Here is a 19286-nt window from a genome sequence, read left to right as displayed (position 1 = left end):
CCCAAGGTTATTTATAGATTCAATGCCATCCCCATCAAGCTACCAATGAGTTTCTTCACAGAATTGGAAAAAACGGCTTTAAAGTTCATATGGAACCAAAATAGAGCCCGCATTGCAAAGACAATCCTAAGTCAAAAGAACAAAGCTGGAGGCATCACACTACCTGACTTCAAACTATTCTACAAGGCTACAGTAACCAAAACAGCATGGTACTGGTACCAAAACAGAGATATAGACCAATGGAACATAGCAGAGTCCTCAGAAATAATACCACACATCTACAGCCATCTGATCTTTGACAATTCTGGTGTTTATATTACTTCTATTACAGATGGAGCTATGAAGTTCAGAGGGATTTTTTTTTTTTCCAATCTAAGCCTTTTTCCTCATATTAAATTTCTTATGATATACAACATTTAGTTGTTTATGGTCAATATCTAATCGTAGGCCTAGAAGAAGGGTTGGTTGGTAAACTATTAATACAACTCGCAGGCCAAATATGACTTGATAACTGTTTTCGTAGTTTTGGCAGGCTAAGAATGGTTTTTACATTTTTAAATAGTTGAAAAAAATCAAATGAAAATTTTACAACACATGAAAATTGTAAGCAAGTTAAATTTCAGTTTTATTAGAACACAGCCATTTCCATTCATTCATTTATTAGAGTCTTTCATGCTACACAGGTAGAGCTGAGTAGTTTGGACAGAGACCCTGTGGCCTACAGAGTTGAAAATCACTAACTGGCCCTTTATAGGAAAAGTTTGCTGATCCTTGCCTAGAGGGATAATTTATCTCATCTGCTATGCCTTTATAAATGACTTTATTCATTATTGAGTGCTTACCACTTGCTACACACCATGTTGGGCTCTTGTCCTGGGAATAGTAAACAAAGGAGTACAGTGGGTAGCTGCAAGGAGTTTACAGCTTAAAACTTATGTTTCAATTAATATTTTAATAGTCATAGGGTAGATTGATAATTCTGTATGATAAAATTATTTGGTTATTCTAATAAGATGTGTTAGTACTCATAAGGTAGACTTTAATATTCATATAGACCTAAGTAATTAATGTATTAATAAAATACTAGGTTAATCCAATAGTAAAATTAGTTGGTTAAAATACATATTCACCATAAACTATACTGTTTGAACCCTCTTTCTTTTTAAAAAATGCATACATATACCACACTGAACATAAACCTATCCCTTAGATGATTTGTGATTTTATTGTGATGAGGACCATATATTACAAGGATATATTTTGTGTTTGCTATAGCTCTAGATGTTGGCAGTATGGGAAATTGAGCTGAACCCTGATCATTCCAGGGCATATTCCAAAAACTATTTATTGTTAATTTTTTGCTAAGTTCCTAATAGCAGTTTTTTCCTTGTCATTTGTTTGTTTTTTTTTTTTTTAAGTAAGTTAAAACTTATTCAAACATATTCTGAATTTTTTCTGTAGTACTTTATACTACTGCCTTTGTTAACCTCAATGTGCATGTATATTCCAATTTTCCTTACTGGATGTTAGTTTTGTTAACATTAATGTATTTTAAACTTTATTTAATTGCATATGAAATGCTAATTTTTGTTATTTTAAGAATCTGCATTAATTGTGTCCAAATAGAAAAGAGTTACTTAATTTCCTCAAAGCAGCATTAGTATATAGTGAGTAAAAAATAAGTATTTCTTCTCTGTGTGAGACTCATTTTCTGGTTTCTATATGTTTATATTTATGAGAAAAATACCATTATTTTTATGAGGAGAGAAATGGTTTTAACTGAACCACCATTTGTCTAGCCACTAAACGTCTATTGACTTATTGATATGTGCCCATACTATCCTAGTGACTGAGAGTGCAGACGTCCGTTTCCCTGTATTCACGGAGTGTTGCGTTTACTCTTTGTGCCTGAAGATCCTGTTTTCCCCAAATAATAGATAAGATTTGCCAGACAAGAATTTTTGCTTGTGTGTGTGTGAGCTTGAGTTGTACCACTTTAATTTGTTCCATGAATATCCCTTTGTAAAATACTACTTCTCTTTTAGTAAGTGTTTTGCCTCTTTCTGTTCTTCAGTCCCCTCAAACCTGATGGATGATCATGTGGACAATTAGGATTAAATTACCTTATTTGTAACTTTCTGCACCTTTAATATTTGCTTTCAAATTTTGTGTTTGGAGACCTTAGGGCATTCATCATTTTAATGTGAACTTGTGATATTTCCTTTATCATTGTGAATTATTTCAGTTCTTATTGAACTTGGTATTCAGCTTGTTATTTTATCTTTTCAATTCACTTTTTATTATTTTTGTTATTACAGCCAAGTATAATGGAAGATATCTTTATAATGTATTGTTTATTAAAACTTTTGCGGCCGGGCGCGGTGGCTCAAGCCTGTAATCCCAGCACTTTGGGAGGCCGAGACGGGCAGATCACGAGGTCAGGAGATCGAGACCATCCTGGCTAACACGGTGAAACCCCGTCTCTACTAAAAATACAAAAACTAGCCGGGCGAGGTGGCGGGCGCCTGTAGTCCCAGCTACTCGGGAGGCTGAGGCAGGAGAATGGCGTAAACCCAGGAGGCGGAGCTTGCAGTGAGCTGAGATCTGGCCACTGCCCTCCAGTCCGGGCGACAGAGCGAGACTCCGCCTCAAAAAAAAAAAAAAAAAAAAAAAAAAACTTTTTGGCAGGTCTCTAGTTTCATATTTAAGTCAAATGAAAGTTTAAGGAAAATTTACATGTGGAAGAAAATTTCTTTTTGTATAACCAGTTTGTTCCTAAATTCTGTCTTTTCCACAGTGTATACATGTGTGTGCACATACACATGTGTATTTATATAAAATTTGCAATTTTGGTCCCTATTTTATTTAATGTGCAGTTGTTTCTGGCTAATTTTCAATTATGTCTTAGGACCTTTTAGGTAATACCAAGGATAAAACACTTGCTAAGGTATTACTTCTCTGTGTTTTATGGTAAAATTATATATGTCATTATAAACTCTTATCTTGTGCTGAAATGGCTGAAGAAGGTAGAACACTATTTTAATGACAATATTTGATTAGCACAAATTCATTACCCAACCTGATAATGAGTTTGCTAATACCAGGCCAACATATCATGTCTTTAGGGACCACGGCTTTCCCAATCTGGAGATGTATACGCTTTTCAATGTTTACCTTCCTTTGGCCTTCCAATGTACATAGTCTTTAAATTTTTGGATGTTAAATTCTTAGATACTGACCTGGGCATGACAGGCAAGAACTTAAATGTTTAATCCACCTAGTATTCATTTTCATGTCTAAATGCAGATAAAACATCGAAATGGGCCGAGTGTGGTGGTTCACGCCTGTAACTCCAGCACTTTGGGAGGCCAAGGTGGGTGGATCATGAGGTCAAGAGATCGAAACTGTCCTGGCCAAAATGGTGAAACCCCATCTCTACTAAAAATACAAAAATTAGCTGGGCATGGTGGCATGCGCCTGTAGTCCCAGCTACTCAGGAGGCGAGGCAGGAGAATTACTTGAACCCGGGAGGTGGAGGTTGCAGTGAGCCAAGATCATGCCATTGCACTCTAGCCTGGGTGACAGAGCCAGACTCCGTCTCAAACTCGATCAATCAATCAATCAATCATTGAAATGAAAAAAGAGACTTTGTTAGGTGTCTTCTATTTCAGCCATACCACATAAATGAATATTTTCTTCATCTGTGGGAAGGCTGGTGTTAAGAACTGCTTGTATTGCAAGCAATGAAAACAAATAGCTTTAATAGCACAAAATAAAACAAATATTTATTCATATAACCAAAAAGGATACAGGAGGATTCGGCTTCAATGAGGCTTCATGGGCTACCAAAACAGCCCCCAGGTACTGGTTTCTTGTTTCTTAACTCTTTGACCCGCACTGCCAGCTTCATTCTCAGGTGCCACATTGTGTATCTCTGGCTCTAGGCTGTCCTCTTGTGTTGTAGACTGGCTACCATCTCAACATGTCTTTCTACTGAAGAGCAGAAGTCTCTTGCAGGGTTGATGCACACACCCCAGCAATTCTTGCACTCTCTTTGGCCCGAATTGTGGCATGTACTCATTTCCCAACAATTTGCAGTGGATAAGGGGATAAATTATGTTGATCATCTTTACCAGTCCTGATACCTCCAGAACTGAGTATCTAATTGTATACCTGAGAGAGGGTAAATAAATATTCAAAGAAAAGTCAGGTGCTAGTATCTAATAAAGAGAAGGAATGCATGCTGGGGATGTAGTATCTTTTTTTTTACTATATAGTAGTCCCCTTTTTTCACAGGGGATGTGTTCCAAGATCCCTCGTGGGTGCCTGGAACCACAGATAGTACCGAACTCTATATATACTGTTTTCCTATGCATACATACCTTTGATAAAGTTTAATTTGTAAATTAGGAAGAGTTCAGCAGTAATAACTAGTAATACAATATAGCATTGGTAAGAATAGACTGAACGAAAAGTTATGTAAATATGATCATTCTCTCTCAGAATATCTGATTGTATTATACTCACCTGTTTTTGGACAGCTGTTGATTGTGCGTAACTGAAACCCTGGAGCTCAAAACCATGGAAAAGGGGGGATTACTGTACTTGTTCTGGTGAAGTGTTCATGCTAAGAACTTAAAGAAAATGGAAGAAATACAAAGGACACTATCTTCATATTACCATGACAATCTGTTGCAAACTTCAAGTTTAGCCGGGACTACATGTTTTGTCTGTATGTTTTTAGCATTAATGTCAGAAAGGCTTGCAGTTAGGTGTATTTGTGAGGTGAGGGAGGGAACTGATCAATTCCAGTCGTCCCACTTTAATGCACAGAGGAATGAAAAATGCCAATCAAATAATATGACAGGTATTCACATGTCACCTATTTGAGTTTAGCATCAAAATATTTTATTAGCATTTATCTATTAGAAGAATGTTGAACTGAACAGCTTGTTTAATTATTTTTAATTGGGAAATGTCCTCTATTGATTAATTTAGGCTACCAAGAGATTGAGGTGCCAGTTCCGCTGAAAAGCATAGACTATATCTGATACAGTTTGACTGTGTTCCCACCCAAAATCTCATCTTGAATTGTAATCCCCGTAATCCTTATAATCTGCACGTGTCAGTGGAGAAACCAGCTAGAGGTAACTGAATCCTGGGGGTGGTTTCCTTCATGATGTTCTCGTAATAGTGAGTTCTCATGAGATCTGATGGTTTAATAAGTGTGCGCCAGTTCCTCCTGCATTTGTTTTCCTTCCTGCCACCCTGTGAAGGAGGTGCCTTGCTTCCCCTTTGGCTTCTGCCATGATTGTAAGTTTCCTGAGGCCTCCCCAGCCATGCTGAACTGTGAGTCAATTATGCCTCTTTCCTTTATAGATTATCCAGGTTCAGGCAGTTCTTTATAGCAATGTGAAAGTGGACTAATATATTTGCAGCTTTATAATTTTAGGAAATAACGAAATGTTCCTTTTGTCATTATCAATAGTATTTTCTCACCAAGGTACAATATGTAGAATGTGTACTGTTATTCAAACATATGGCATGAGACAACTGCATTATAGCAAATATTCATTCATTCGTTTATTGAGTAAATATTTACTGAGTGCTTACTGTGTGCTGTTTGAGGTACTCAGGATAAAACAGAAAACAAAACTGAGGATTAGCCCATAATATGTGATATGTTAGAAAGTGTTATTTCTTTTGGAGAAAACAGAAAATTCTTGGTAGGGTAAGGGCAGTCGGGACAGCCCAGATCAGGCTTGCTAGGGTCGGGCAGAGGGAAGTGCACGAAGTCACAGTTTTAAGTAGGGTAGTCAGAGCGTGCCGCGTTAAGAAGGTGAAATTTGAACAAAGATTAGATGAAGGAAAGAAGTTATGAAAACCTTTTATACCCATGTCTTATTTAAGTTCAACAGCTACTTTTTGATATGAATTGTATCCTCTCTATATTTCACATAAGAATCATAAGAGGCTGGGGCAATATAAAATTAGGGAGAGTTAGAAATTTTCTGGTTTGTGCATTTTGTAAACAATCAAATTGTAGAAAATGACGGTTCTTTGTGTGTGGTTGATAAATACATATAAGTGAAATCTGCAGTTTATGTCAAGGATATATGGCATATTTGAGTGTGCTCCTGGCAGTTTGAGGGTTCTGAATTTCTGTTTTGACTTTGTATTTGCACAGCAAGCACATACAGCATGTACATAGCAACATACACTTAATATACTTTTTCTTGTGCTCTGGTGGTGGTGGTCAGAGAGACTAGGAGTGGCGAAGCCCCAGCCACCTCTTGTCATTGTTCTTTCTTTGAGAGATGATTCTGTTTAGTCAACAACTAATGTGTTCTTCCTATACCTTTCTTTCCTAATTATTTTTGCCTTTGTTTTAATTTATATTTTTTCATTTACTTATTAGCTCATTGATTTAACAGATGTTAGATAACTAATACTTGTCTTTAGTGATCGTCATCATTGAAGTCATATTTTACATTTATTTAATATCTTTATATCTCATAGCATATAGATTTGCATATATGCTCTGCTGTATGTGTATATATAAAATTTTATGTGAATGATCTAGTGTAGAACCTTCAGGAAATAGTTATAATTATTATTGCCATTTTTCTAAGTAAGTTATTACTTCTCATGAGTTCCAGTCTCATACCATAGGTTTCACAGCATGATTTATCTATTTTCTGAATCTTCATTACTTGCAGGATACCATGTAAGAAAACAGTGTTTCTTTCCCTGCTTCTGTATATGATTATTTCTCATATGCATGTAGCAGCTTTGAGAATAATGGCTTTGTTGGTGAAACTAGAACCAGTGGTATTTGAATTGTTTAAAAACTGCAGGAAAATCATTGTAAGTTCTTTGTCATTTTGACATAAATCATCTTGAGGAATTATTTTCTTATTGCAAAAATCACACTTTAATATTTGAAAACATTTATAATACTTAATGCTTTATGGCATTTTCTTAATAAGATATCTTGCTTTTGCAGACTGTTATTTTTTGATATATGTTCATTTAGTTTGGTTTTGGTTGAGAATATGCCTTGTCTTGTACTGATATTCAGATGCCCGGCACTGGAGAGACTGCTAATGTTTTGGTAAAGGACTCTGTTCCCACCTGTCCTAGTCAGTGTTGGGCTGAGATGTGGACGCAGCTGGGGAACACATGCTTATCTCCTCTGTGAGTGTCTACTGAAGCTGAGAGGGCTAGTTTATATGTTACTGACTGTAAATCTGGATCCTAAATATCTCAGGATCAATGGAATGGAGATAAGAAAATGAAACAGTTTTCTAACTTAAAAGAAATGTATGACCTTTTCTATATGATCTCAAGAAGGTACAACTAAGATCAGTTACAAGACAATAAAGGGAGATATACTTGATACAATAATATTATGAAATTTTAATAGAATTATTGAGATATGCAGTGGGCTAGTTAGAAATTTCCTGTCACTATAAATTTTACCAACTTAGTGTGAGGGATAAAGAAGGGACTCAGTTTGATCATAAACCAGATGTTTAATGTATGCTTACTGTGTATTATTCATTGTTCTAGGTACTGGGGCCCCACTCCTTAGTATTAAGCACTAAATGACTTTAAAAATAATACGAAATTATGTTAGTCCATTCTCATGCTGATATGAAGAAATACCTGAGACTGGGATAAAGGAAAGAGGTTTAATTGACTCATAGTTCCACATTGCTGGGGAGAACTCAGAAAACTTACAGTCATGGCAGAAGGCCAAGGAGAAGCAAACACCTTCTAAACAGGGTGGTATGATAGAGTGAGTGCAAGCAGGGGAAATGCGCGATGCTTATAAAACCATCAGATCTTTTGAGACTCACTCGCTGTCACAAGAACAGCATGGGGGAGACTGCCACCATGATTCAATTACTTCCCACCAGGACCTTCCCACGACTTGTGGGGATTATGAGGATTACAATTCAAGATGTCGTTTGGGTGGTGACACAACCAAACCATGTCATGCTGGCCCCAGCCCCTCCCATATCTCATGTCCTCACGTTTCAAAACGCAATCACTCCTTCCCAAGAGTCCCCCCAAAGTCTTAACTCATTCCAGCATGAGCTCAAAAGTCCAAGTCCAAATCTGAGATAAGGCAAATCCCTTCTGCTTATGAACCTGTAAAATCAAGAGCAAGTTAGTTACTTCCTAGGTACAATGGAGGTACAGGCATTGAGTAAATACACATATTCCAAATAGGAGAAATTGGCCAAAAAAAGGTGGGCTACAGGTCCCATGCAAGTCCAAAATCCAATAAGGCAGTCATTAAACTTTAAAGTTCCAAATGATCTCCTTTGACTCCATGTCTCATGTCCAGGTCATGCTGATGCAAGAGGTGGGCTCTCACGGCCTTGGGCAGCTCCACCCCTGTGGCTTCGCAGGGTACAGACCAGCCTCACTCCTGCTTTCATGAGCTGGCATTGAGTGCCTGCAGCTTTTCCAGGTGGAAGTGCAAGATGTTGCTGGATCTACCGTTCTGGGATCTAGAGAATGGTGGCCCTCCTCTCATGGCTCCACTAGGCAGTGCCCCAGTCAGGACTCTGTGTGTGGGCTCTCACTCCACATTTCCCCTCTGCATTGCCCTAGCAGAGGTTCTCCATGAGGGCTCTGCCCCTGTAGCAAACTTCTGCCTGGACATTCAGGCATTTCTGTACATCTTCTGAAATCTTGGTTAGAGGTTCCCAAACCTCATTTCTTGACTTCTGTGCACTTTCAGGCTTAACACCATGTGTAAGCTGCCAAGGCTTGGGGCTTGGACCCTCTGAGGCAATGGCCCAACCTTAATTATGTCCCCTTTTAGCCACAGCTGGGACTGAAGCAGCTAGGATACAGGGCACCATGTCCCGAGGCTGCACAGAGCAGGGGGACCCTGGGCCCAGCACATGAAACCATTTTTTTCCTCCCAGGCCACTGGGCCTGTGTTGGGAGGGGCTGCTGTGAAGATCTCTGACATTCTCTGGAGATATTTTCCCCGTTGTCTTTGGATTAACATTGCATTCTTCATTACTTATGCAAATTTCTGCAGCCGACTTGAATTTGTCCCCCAGATAATGGGTTTCTATTTTCTATCGCATCGTCAGGCTGTGACTTTTCCAAATTTTTATGCTCTGCTTACCCTTGAATGCTTTGATGCTTAGGAATTTATCCTGCCAGATATCCTAAGTCATCTCTCTCAAGTTCAAAGTTCCACATATTTCTGTGGCAGGGGCAAAATGCCACCAGTCTCTTTGCTAAAGCATAGCAAGAGTCACCTTTGCTCCAGTTCCCAAGAAGTTCCTCATCTCCATCTGAGACCCCCTCAGCCTGGACTACATTGTCCATATCACTATCAGCATTTTGGTCAAAGCCATTCAACAAGCCTCTAGGAAATTCTGAACTTTCCCACATCTTCTTGTCTTCTTAACCCTCCAAGTCTCCAGGAAGTTCTAAACTTTCACACACTTGCCTGTCCTCTCAGTCCCCCAAATGGTTCCAACCTCTGCCTGTTACCCAGTTCCAAAGCTGGTTCTGCATTTTCAAGCATATTTACAGCAGCACCCTTCTCCTGGTACTTACTGTATTAGTCTGTTCTCATGCTGCTGTGAAGAAATACCGAAGACTGGGTAATTTATAAAGGAAAGAGCTTTAATTGACTCACAGTCTTGTGTTGCTGGGGAGGCCTTGGGAAACTTACAATCATAGCAGATGGCAAAGGATAAGCAGGAACCTTCTTCATAGGGAGGCAAAATGGAGTAAGTGCAAGCAGAGGAAATGTCAGATGCTTATAAAATCATCAGATCTCATGAAACTCACTCAGTATCATGAGAACAGAATAGAGGAAACTGCTCCCATGATTCAAGAACTTCCCACCCTGGTACCTCCCACAATCCATTGGGATTATGGGAAGTACAATTCAAGATTAGGACACAGCCAAACCATGTCAGAAATGTTTAAAGTATGTACAAGTATAAAAAATAATAAACCAAATACTTTTGTAACCACAACCTGACTTAATAAATGCTCGCTATACAGTTCAAGACTCGTGTGACCCTTTCTCATGGTTAAATCTAAACTTTTTTATTCTCTTATATTTCTTAATACTTTAACAAAAGCAACACTAAATCCTGTGTAAAGGTAATAAGCATGTTTTTACATTGTGTATATATATGCGTTATACTGCCTGTGTGATTCTGTAGCTCACGAATGTATCATTTATTCTTCTGTGATTTTTTGTTCATTCATTTTTTGTCATAAAATATCCTAGTGTTTAAATATGCCACAAGTTTTTTTGTTAATGTAAGGTATAACAAATATATATCACTGATGTTTATTTGGGCTTATCTGATTTCTAGTGAAAATCAACATCCTTTCATGTGTATTGGCTTTCTCTGTCTTGCTAGTCTTTAACTTGCCTATTAAAATATTTTATGTATTTGCCTTCATGGCTCACTGCAGCCTCGACCTCTTGGGCTCAAGCAATTCTCCCACGTCAGCCACCCAAAGTGTGCGCCACCATGTTCGGCTAATTTTTGATGGACTTTTGCTATGTTACCGAGGCTCGTCTCAATTTTCTGCGCTCAAGCAATCCTACAGGTCTATTGGCTTTTTCATGTGTATTGGTGATATGGTTTGACTATGTCCCCACCAAAATCTCATTTTGAATTCTCACGTGTTGTGGGAGGAACATGGTGGGAGATAATTAAAACATGGGGCCAGGTCTTTCCTGCACTGTTCTCGTGCTAGTGAATAAGTCTCATGAAATCTGATAGTTTTAAAAAGGGGAGTTTTCCTGAACAAGCTCTCTTTGCCTGCTGCCATCTACTTAGGATGTGGCTTGGTCCTCCTTTCCTTCTGCCATGATTATGAGGCCTCCCCAGCCACATGGAACTGTAAGTCCCATTAAACCTATTTCGTTTGTAAATTGCCCAGTCTTTATGTCTTTATAAAGGATGTGTCTTTATCAGCAGCATGAAAATGGACTAATACAGTTGGCTTTTTCAGGTTTGCTGTTCTTTAACTTGCCTAGTAAAATATTTTGCCCATTTTTCCATCCAGTTATTGTTTATAGCTTTTTATAAATTCTTTATGTATGCTGGATAGTAACCTTTTGTTTTTAGTTATGGTTGTGGAAAATACCTTCTTTCATTTTGAAGCTTTCTTTTTTTACTTTATGCATATTGTTTATTGATGACAAAAAGGTCTTAATTAAAAGTAGCTGAATTTATCAGTTCTTTCTCTTCAGACTTATGTTTATTTTTGCACCTTGTTTAAAATATTACCTACTGCAATCATTTTCTTTTCTGTTTTTTTTTGTAAATGTTTTGAGACTTTGCTAGTACATTTCAAATATGCATCTGTGTATATTTCTGTCTTCCCATTTCTGTTCAGATATCTATTTACCAGCCATATATTGAACACTTTCTTTGTGCCAGTCACTGTTCTAGTTCCTAGAAGACAGCTGTGAATCACACAAGCAAATATCTATGCTTCTGTGGTGCTAATATTCTACTGTTTCATTTTTCCAATACCCTGTTATGTTAATTACTTTGTATGTCAGAATAACCGGAAAGGCAAGTTCCACTACAGTGTGCTTTTGCAAGATTGCCTTTGCTTTTTTTGGTGGGGGGGGCCTTATTCTTTCATGTAAATCATAATCGTTTGTTTGAGTTCCACGAAAAATATCATCCACTCAATAGATGACTTTTCTTATCTTTCTATTCCTGTGAGTCTTTGATACTCTTTCCATGTATATGTGAAAAATTATATTTTAAGACGAATTAGCCAGGAGTGGTGGCTCACACCTATAATGCCAGCATTTTGGGGGGCCAAGACCATAGGATTGCTTGAGCCCAGGAATTTGAGACCAGCCTGGGTAACATGGCAAAACCCTATCACTACAAAAAAAATTAGCTGAGCATGGTGGTGCACGCCTATAGTCCCAGCTACTTGGGAGGCTGAAGGGGAAGGATTGCTTGAGTCTGGAAGGTCAAGGCTGCAGTGAGCCGTGATTGTGCCACTACACTCCATCCTGTGGGACAGAAAGAGACCCTGTCTCAAAAAGAAAAAACCAAAAAAGCAAAAGTATAATCTGAAAAGTGGAGCCACTTGTTGGTTCATAACATAATACATTGTATCCTAAAAACAATATATTTTATGTAATTGAGAAAAAAATCAAAGATAGAAGTAGTTGAAACAAAAATTCCCACTCACTGGCATCATAAGTCTAGGTTTTCTGCATTTCTGTTAGGAAACTAACATTGCAAACTACTTATTAGAAAGTCATATACTTTCTTACTTTGCTAAATATGGCTTTAATATCTTCTCAGTCCTTGGATAGTGAGTATGAGGGTTGTCTTTTTTTTAAGAAAATATCATATCTGGAATTTCTCACAGCACCTCAGTGCTTCTGACGCTAGGAAATGGGGCTTTATTCTACATAAAATAATCATAAATATTAATATATGGTAGATGAGTATTGCTTGATACCTTATAGTATTTCTACATTATTCCTTGTTTGCAGGATCTTGGTAGTGTCTCATCTTTACCTTTGTTTCTCCTCTCTTACATCTTAATATGTTACCCTAAGAACCAGAAAACAGCAAAAACGTCCTTAGTTGGCCACAGGCCTGTTACTGCACTTTGGTTAAGATTTTGTTTTGCAGGTCTCCTTTCTAACTGTTGGACGCTGCCTTGTTATTAGAGCTATTTCCACTTCTAGTGAGTTTGTTCTCAGTCTGTGATGAGATTAGAACCATTTCAACTTGTGAATGGCTGCTGTTTAGCAGTTAAACACCTTCAACGAGTTTATAGAAATTCTTGGGTTAGATTTAGTCTGGTTTTTTTCAGTGCTAATAATCTCTCTCCATGTCCTGAGCCAAGCATTTCTATGTGTTTATTATAAATGATGAGGTAAAGTTAGATATTCCTGCCTTGCTCATATGTTTCAAGTAGCTTTTCTTGTATAGTATCCTTCTTGTGAAACTAACTCTAGAGATGTTATGTGACATTTTTCAATCAGCTATCTCAGAACTTGTTTTACTTTGTGAGAGTAAATAAATAGGATTTCTACTCATGGCTTTGCTGCTAATTACTACCTTGCTGTCCAGTTGTCAGCAAGTCAATTTTTATCTCTTGTTTTTATTTTCTTAATCTACAAAATGTTGCGGTGGTATTAGATAGATTACTTCCTGGGTTTTGTTTAACTGTCATTTTCCCCATGACTTTCTATGTGGATTCCGTGAAGGCAGATAATGATCTATTAATCATCCATTATGTTGTAGTTTCTATTTGCCATTTAAATTTTATTTCCTTTTTGGTGAGTATGTCTATTGTCAGCATTTAAAAGAGGAAGACAACTTTCATTGTCATTTATGGTATATTTAGCAATAAGACACTGTACGATTGTACCCTCTAGCCAGTGTACATTTTTATAAATGTATTTGTAAAAATCCATTTTCTTCCTCAAGAATATTATCTAAATGTTTATTGAACATTTACTATGCAACAAACCGGTGCCTGGCACTGGAAACAATAATGAATGAACCTGCCCTTAAGGAACTTTCAGCGTAATGATTTTTGGTTTGGTGGCAGCCTGTTCTGTTCAACCATGCTAATATCCTGCATGCCCTGCCATATGCTTCTATCTTCTTTTTTAGGAGTGTTAACCTGAGAAGGGTCACTTTATGTCCTTGCTTGGTGATTATAGTAAATTTCAATGTTCTTTTAGGGTCAAGAAAGTATATGTCGATGATCTTGTAAAGATGACATATACATCTTTTAGAGCATAATATATTTCTGAATGATGAGAAATTAATTTTTTCATTGGTCACTATATTGTAGGACAGTCATAAATGAATGAAGCACAGGTTGAGCTTGACACATTTAAAGAGACCTTGAAGTAAAAGAAGAACCTTTAAATCTACCGAGAATGGTTCTTAGAATAATTTAAGAGGCAGTATGGGTGTTTTGTATCCTTGAAAACTCTTTGAATGGCAACTTTATATACTAGATTATATTTAACTTTCCCTTACTCAGCTGTTTGTCAGAGTCCAAGAATTGTTTTATTCCGGAATTAAGAAGTCTGAAGTCCCATCGTGCTCACTTTTATGTACCTTTGCCTCTGTATGACATTGGAGGAAAAGGTGTCATTTCAAAAATATGGTTTCTTTAGCCATCCAAGCTCACTAGTGCCAACAAACTGGCACTTTTGTGGCTTCATACTTGTAAATATATTTCGGTGTTTTTCACTGGGTAGGTTATCTTGTAGAGAAGGCAAAGAACTTATAAATTCATTTCATAATGTCCAAAAGATAATCCAGGAGACATATTTTCACAGGCATAGCTCCTTGTTCTGTGTCTCACAAGGGAGAAAGAGGCTTTTATCAAATAATATTGTAGGACAGCTGTCTTGATTTTACTTAAAATGTAAAGTTTTATTATTACTTCAATATTCATATTTTTTCATTCATGTAAACTTGTCATTTCTGCTTAAAGAACTTCAAAGTTTCGTCAAAATAGTTTCATTTTAATTTCAGGTAGCTGAGAATATAATTTATTATACATTTATCAAAGTCCTTATGTTAATCGTGAATGTCATCACATCAGTATTTTTTAAAGACTCATTAATGTAGTATAATCTCTACCTTCTCAAGTAAAATGATTGTCATAATCAGTCCATTATTGTAACACTCTAATTCCATTCCTGAAACGTCCCATGATGTGAAATAAAAAAGATGATGATAATGATTCTAATGATACGAGAATAGTAAAGGCATAATAAGATATGTCTATTGATAACCTTATCTTTATGTTTGTAGCTCTTGATCTTGTTCATAAGGGTGAAATTACTACTTATTCCTACCTTTTCTTTTACTTTAATACATAGGGGTGTGAGCTTATTTCAACTCCTGATCAAGAACACACTGACTTTACTAAGTGCCTTAAAATGCTCCAAAAGAAGATAGAAGAAAAAGACTTAAAGGTAAGATGTACATGTATTTGGTGGTTATTCCAAAGGATGTGAAAAAAAATTAAAAAATTGGTTTTTTTTTTCACTCAGCTGAAATGGATATTTACTTTTGTGCTTTTTTTTTTCTTTTTTTTTTAATTGCTGTCAGGTTTTTCCCCCCTGCATAGCAGATAAATCTGCACTTAGCTGCCAAAACATTAACGTGTGCACTTAAACCAGGGGACACAAATGTAAACATCTTACAGTGGCATGGTAATAAAATGGGTGAACTGGACCGTGTGTCAAGTAATCAAAACTGGGAACTCATTCTTGCCTGAAAGTGACTAGCTACTATTCGTCTCTAGTGGATTGTTGCCATGAAGAGCTCTATGTATTTTTGCACTATGTCTATTTGCATATTATACAGGCAAAATAAATATGGCCTTGATTTGGTCCCTGAGCTATCATTGCAAATTTTTATTTAAATGAATATCAACTTTTTTTAAGCCAGAGAAGAGTCTACTGCTTTGCATTTTCTTGCATTTGTGCTCTTTAAGGTATTCAGTACTGATTTTCACCCAGCATCCAAATGTTTAATTGCATTAATTAGTACACAAGTTTATGCTTCATTTTTTGATACCTGTTGAAATGGTATGCAAAGTATTTTAAGACTGTGTTTAATGAAGAGCTACAAAATTAAACCTGAAGCATCAAATGACAATTGACCTTTCCCCTCCACCCACCACTAGCAGGGGCAATAAGTTTTAAGCTGAGATGAATTATCAGCTGTGTAATTTTAAACCAGGAAAAGTAGGAATACACCCTTGTATATTAGAATGATTCTGATAGTACAAGTAACAGAAAATACATGTCAACCTGCATCAACACCAAGTGATATAGGGCAGTCTTGAGACAGAGCTCAATCAGAACTCATGCTCTTTTTCTTCTATTTATCTGGGCTCCGCTTTGTAGGTTTTGTCTTCACACTAGCTTCCCTGATTGTATCCAACTGCCACCTGCAGTAACATTTTACCCTTCACATGTAGGGAGATTAAGGCATAGAGCTGGGGGGATACATCACTTCCCACCATCATCGGACTCAACCCTTAAGATCTCTCATTTAAACCACTCTTGCTTTGGGCAAAGGAGAATGAGAGGATCCTGATTGTCTTGGGCTGGAGCCAGGTGTGGGATCAATCCACGTGGCTTATATATTCAGACTACAGGGCTAATACATATTTGGCAGGATGGGATAGATATCAGAGCAGCAGTTCTAACCAAAATTTACTCTCTAGCAAAAGTTTGTTAAAGATACACTCTAACATATATTTACTAAGTTGCAGTAAGTAGTAAATTCTTTTCTCCCTTTGAAGTAAAACCTTGTTAACTATCACAATTGGCAAGCAGCTTAATCTGCGAACTCAACAAAAATAATTGAGTGAACATTTCTCATCTCTGTTGTAGCTTTGCTGAACTATGTCAAATGTATTGTGCTATTTCCAGCAGTAAATTGATATAATTAAACATTTGTTTAATGAAAGCAGAAAACAACCAATTGAGAGTTATTTATTTCATCTGGATATCACTGATTTGGTGTTTCTTAGGGAAAAAAATGTAAATATTCACAGCTGTCTTTTGTTTTTCCCAGCACCTCCACTGACATGATCAAAAGCTGAGATGCAATTATGTGAATCTAATGCATTGTGTCTAACCGATAGTATCTATAATACAGTATTCTGTCATTGAGCCTTGAAACAAATCATCATATCTCAAATTCAACAAGGCCCAAATCTAGAGAGAGCCCCAAACTGGGAGATGAGGGTGTGATCTGCAAACAAATCTGACAGTCTTGGCCAATCTGGTGGGGAGTCTGGAAGCAAGAGTAGCTGTTAGAGGACCCCTGCATTGGGCAGAAATAGCAACAACCTTGTGCTCCAACTGTGCTTAGTCACAGACTAGAGGGTGCTCATGAGGAGTGTGGACTTGGCTCAAAGGTTGCCAGGGAAGAGTACAGACTTGATGGCATGATGTGCTGCCTCCTGAAGGGGTTGCAGCGGGGTGATAACGGATGACTGGCCTCTACACAGCCTAACAGTGAGTTCTTTTTTGAAGAGCAATGCAGTGGTGCACTGCCTGTGCTGCCTCAGGCCCCGACATGCTTTGGGCCCAATGCATTCTCCAGCCCTATCCTACACCAGTGTTTCTCCTTTTTTCTAAACTATGCCATATTTTCTCCTCTCTCCTGCTTTAACGTGTTTTTGTGTATGTTGCCCCCCTCTGCTTGGAATCTGTTTTTCCTTTTTTTTTTTTTTTTTTTTTATCTAGACCATGCATGCTGGAGGGTTTCTTTTTTTTGAGGTCTGATACATTTATTTATCTTTATATATTTTTTATTTCAATGAGTTTTGGGGTACATGTGGTTTTTGGTTACATGGATGAATTGTACATTGTTGAAGTCTGAGAGTTGAGTGCACTTGTTACTCCAGTGTAGTGTACAATGTACCCAATAGGTAGTTTTTCATCCCTCAACCCCCTCCCACCTTCTCCTCTTCTGAGTCCTCAGTGTCCACTGTATCACTATGCCTTTGCACACCCATAGGTTAGCTCCCACTTATAAGTGAGAAAATGCAGTATTTGGTTTTCCATTTCTGAGTTACTTCACTTAGAATAGTGGGCATGGCAGAGTTTGACTGGCTGTCCTTAACTATCACTCACAGTTAGGTTTAGCTACTCTACATTTCCATACCCTCCTTTATTTTTTCTTTAGGGCATTCTGAACAATTTTGATCATTTTATTAATTATTTCTAATTGTTTGCCTAAAGTCATTCTTGCCAGCTTGACTGTACAGCCCATGAGGCTGAGCTCAGGTCTGCTTATTCATAACTCGACAGCAGTGCTTTGCATATAAGAAGTACTCCTTGAAAGTTTGGTATGTTTTATGCATTACAAGAACACACAGGAGAGTGGAACATAACACAGTTGGGAGACAGGCTTTTTAGAGAAGGCTGAGACATAATAAGCAAATGGGAGCTAGACAGTGCATTAGTCCATTTTACGTTGCTATAAAGGAATACCTGAGGCTGGGTAATTTATAGATACGAGCTGTATTTGGCGTATGCTTATGCTGGCTGTACAAGCATGGCATCAGAATCTATTTGGCTTCTCATGACCCCTCAGGAAGCTTTTACTCATGGCAAAAGGTGAAGGGGCAGCAGGCCTGTCACATGGCAAGAAGGGAGCAAGAAAGATGCCAGGCTCTTCATAAGAACCAGTTCTCTTGGCCGGGCACGGTGGCTCACACCTGTAATCCCAGCACTTTGGGAGGCCGTGGCAGGCAGATTACGAGGTCAGGAGATCGAGACCATCCTGCCTAACATGGTGAAATCTCATCTCTACTAAAAATAAAAATATTAGCTGGGGCAGTGGCACGCGCCTGTAGTCCCAGCTACTTGGGAGGCTGGAGCAGGAGAATCACTTGAACCCAGGAGGCAGAGTGCCGGGTCCGACCCACAGACCCTGACACAGTGACAGATGAAAGACATACACTGACACAGATATTTTGCCTGTCAGTGGGGCTAAGGAGCTCTGCTGCCTGAGTTTGCAGCTTCGGCCTTGATAAGACAGCGAAGTTCACATTTATTTAGTACAGATTAAATGACGAAGTTCTCAAGTAAACACCACTAGAGGGTAATTAACATTGTCGACCTCCTGAGTAGAGAGCAGTCATGAGCCCACAGATGATCAAAGGTTGGTCCTAGGACCACACAGTAAACAAGCTATTTAGATAAACTCCTCTACATTCCTATGTATCTGTGCCCTAAGCTTTTAAGAGAATTCATTTCCCTTCAGCCAAATCTTTTACTGAAGCTATGCAAACCTGCTGGCCTTCCAAGAAGGTTTGTGTCTATTTCCTATAACTTTATCTTTGTAATTTCTCCCACTACCCTGATCCATCCCCTACAGTGGAGGTTGTGGTGAGCTGAGATCGCACCCCTGCACTCCAGCCTGGGTGACAGAGTGAGACTCCATCTCAAAAACTGGGGATCACATTTCAACATGAGATTTGGAGGGGGCAAACATCCAGACTATATCAGACAGAAAAGGGGAGAAGAGTGTTTCAAGAAGTACTGTAGTGCACACAGAGTGTGGGCAGCACTTTGTAGGAGTGGGCACGACTCTGTCTCCATCCTCGTGGGGTCCCAGCCAGGCCTTGAGAATTAAATTCACCTAAGATAGATTAACAAGAACAAAGCATAAAATTTTATTTCATACAAATTTTACATGATATGGGAGCCCTCATAAAGAAGTGAAGACCCAGAG

General features: G+C 38.1%; 1 protein-coding gene across 2 annotated transcripts in view; it reads left to right on the top strand.

Annotated features, from left to right (window-relative positions):
* The window catches only part of TPK1 (thiamin pyrophosphokinase 1), a 401888-nt gene that overhangs the window by 216455 nt on the left and 166147 nt on the right, over positions 1 to 19286 (top strand). For both annotated transcript variants that reach the window (XM_011941409.1, XM_011941410.1), the window contains exon 6: positions 14903 to 14998. In XM_011941409.1, the coding sequence (XP_011796799.1) occupies positions 14903 to 14998 (96 nt within the window). The remainder of the gene's footprint in view (positions 1 to 14902; positions 14999 to 19286) is intronic.

The sequence above is a fragment of the Colobus angolensis genome, unplaced genomic scaffold (assembly GCF_000951035.1).
Source record: "Colobus angolensis palliatus isolate OR3802 unplaced genomic scaffold, Cang.pa_1.0 Scaffold2, whole genome shotgun sequence".
In the NCBI taxonomy this organism is placed as follows: domain Eukaryota; kingdom Metazoa; phylum Chordata; class Mammalia; order Primates; family Cercopithecidae; genus Colobus; species Colobus angolensis.
Note: the sequence above shows the minus strand (reverse complement) of the source record. Positions and strands in the feature narration are given on the sequence as shown.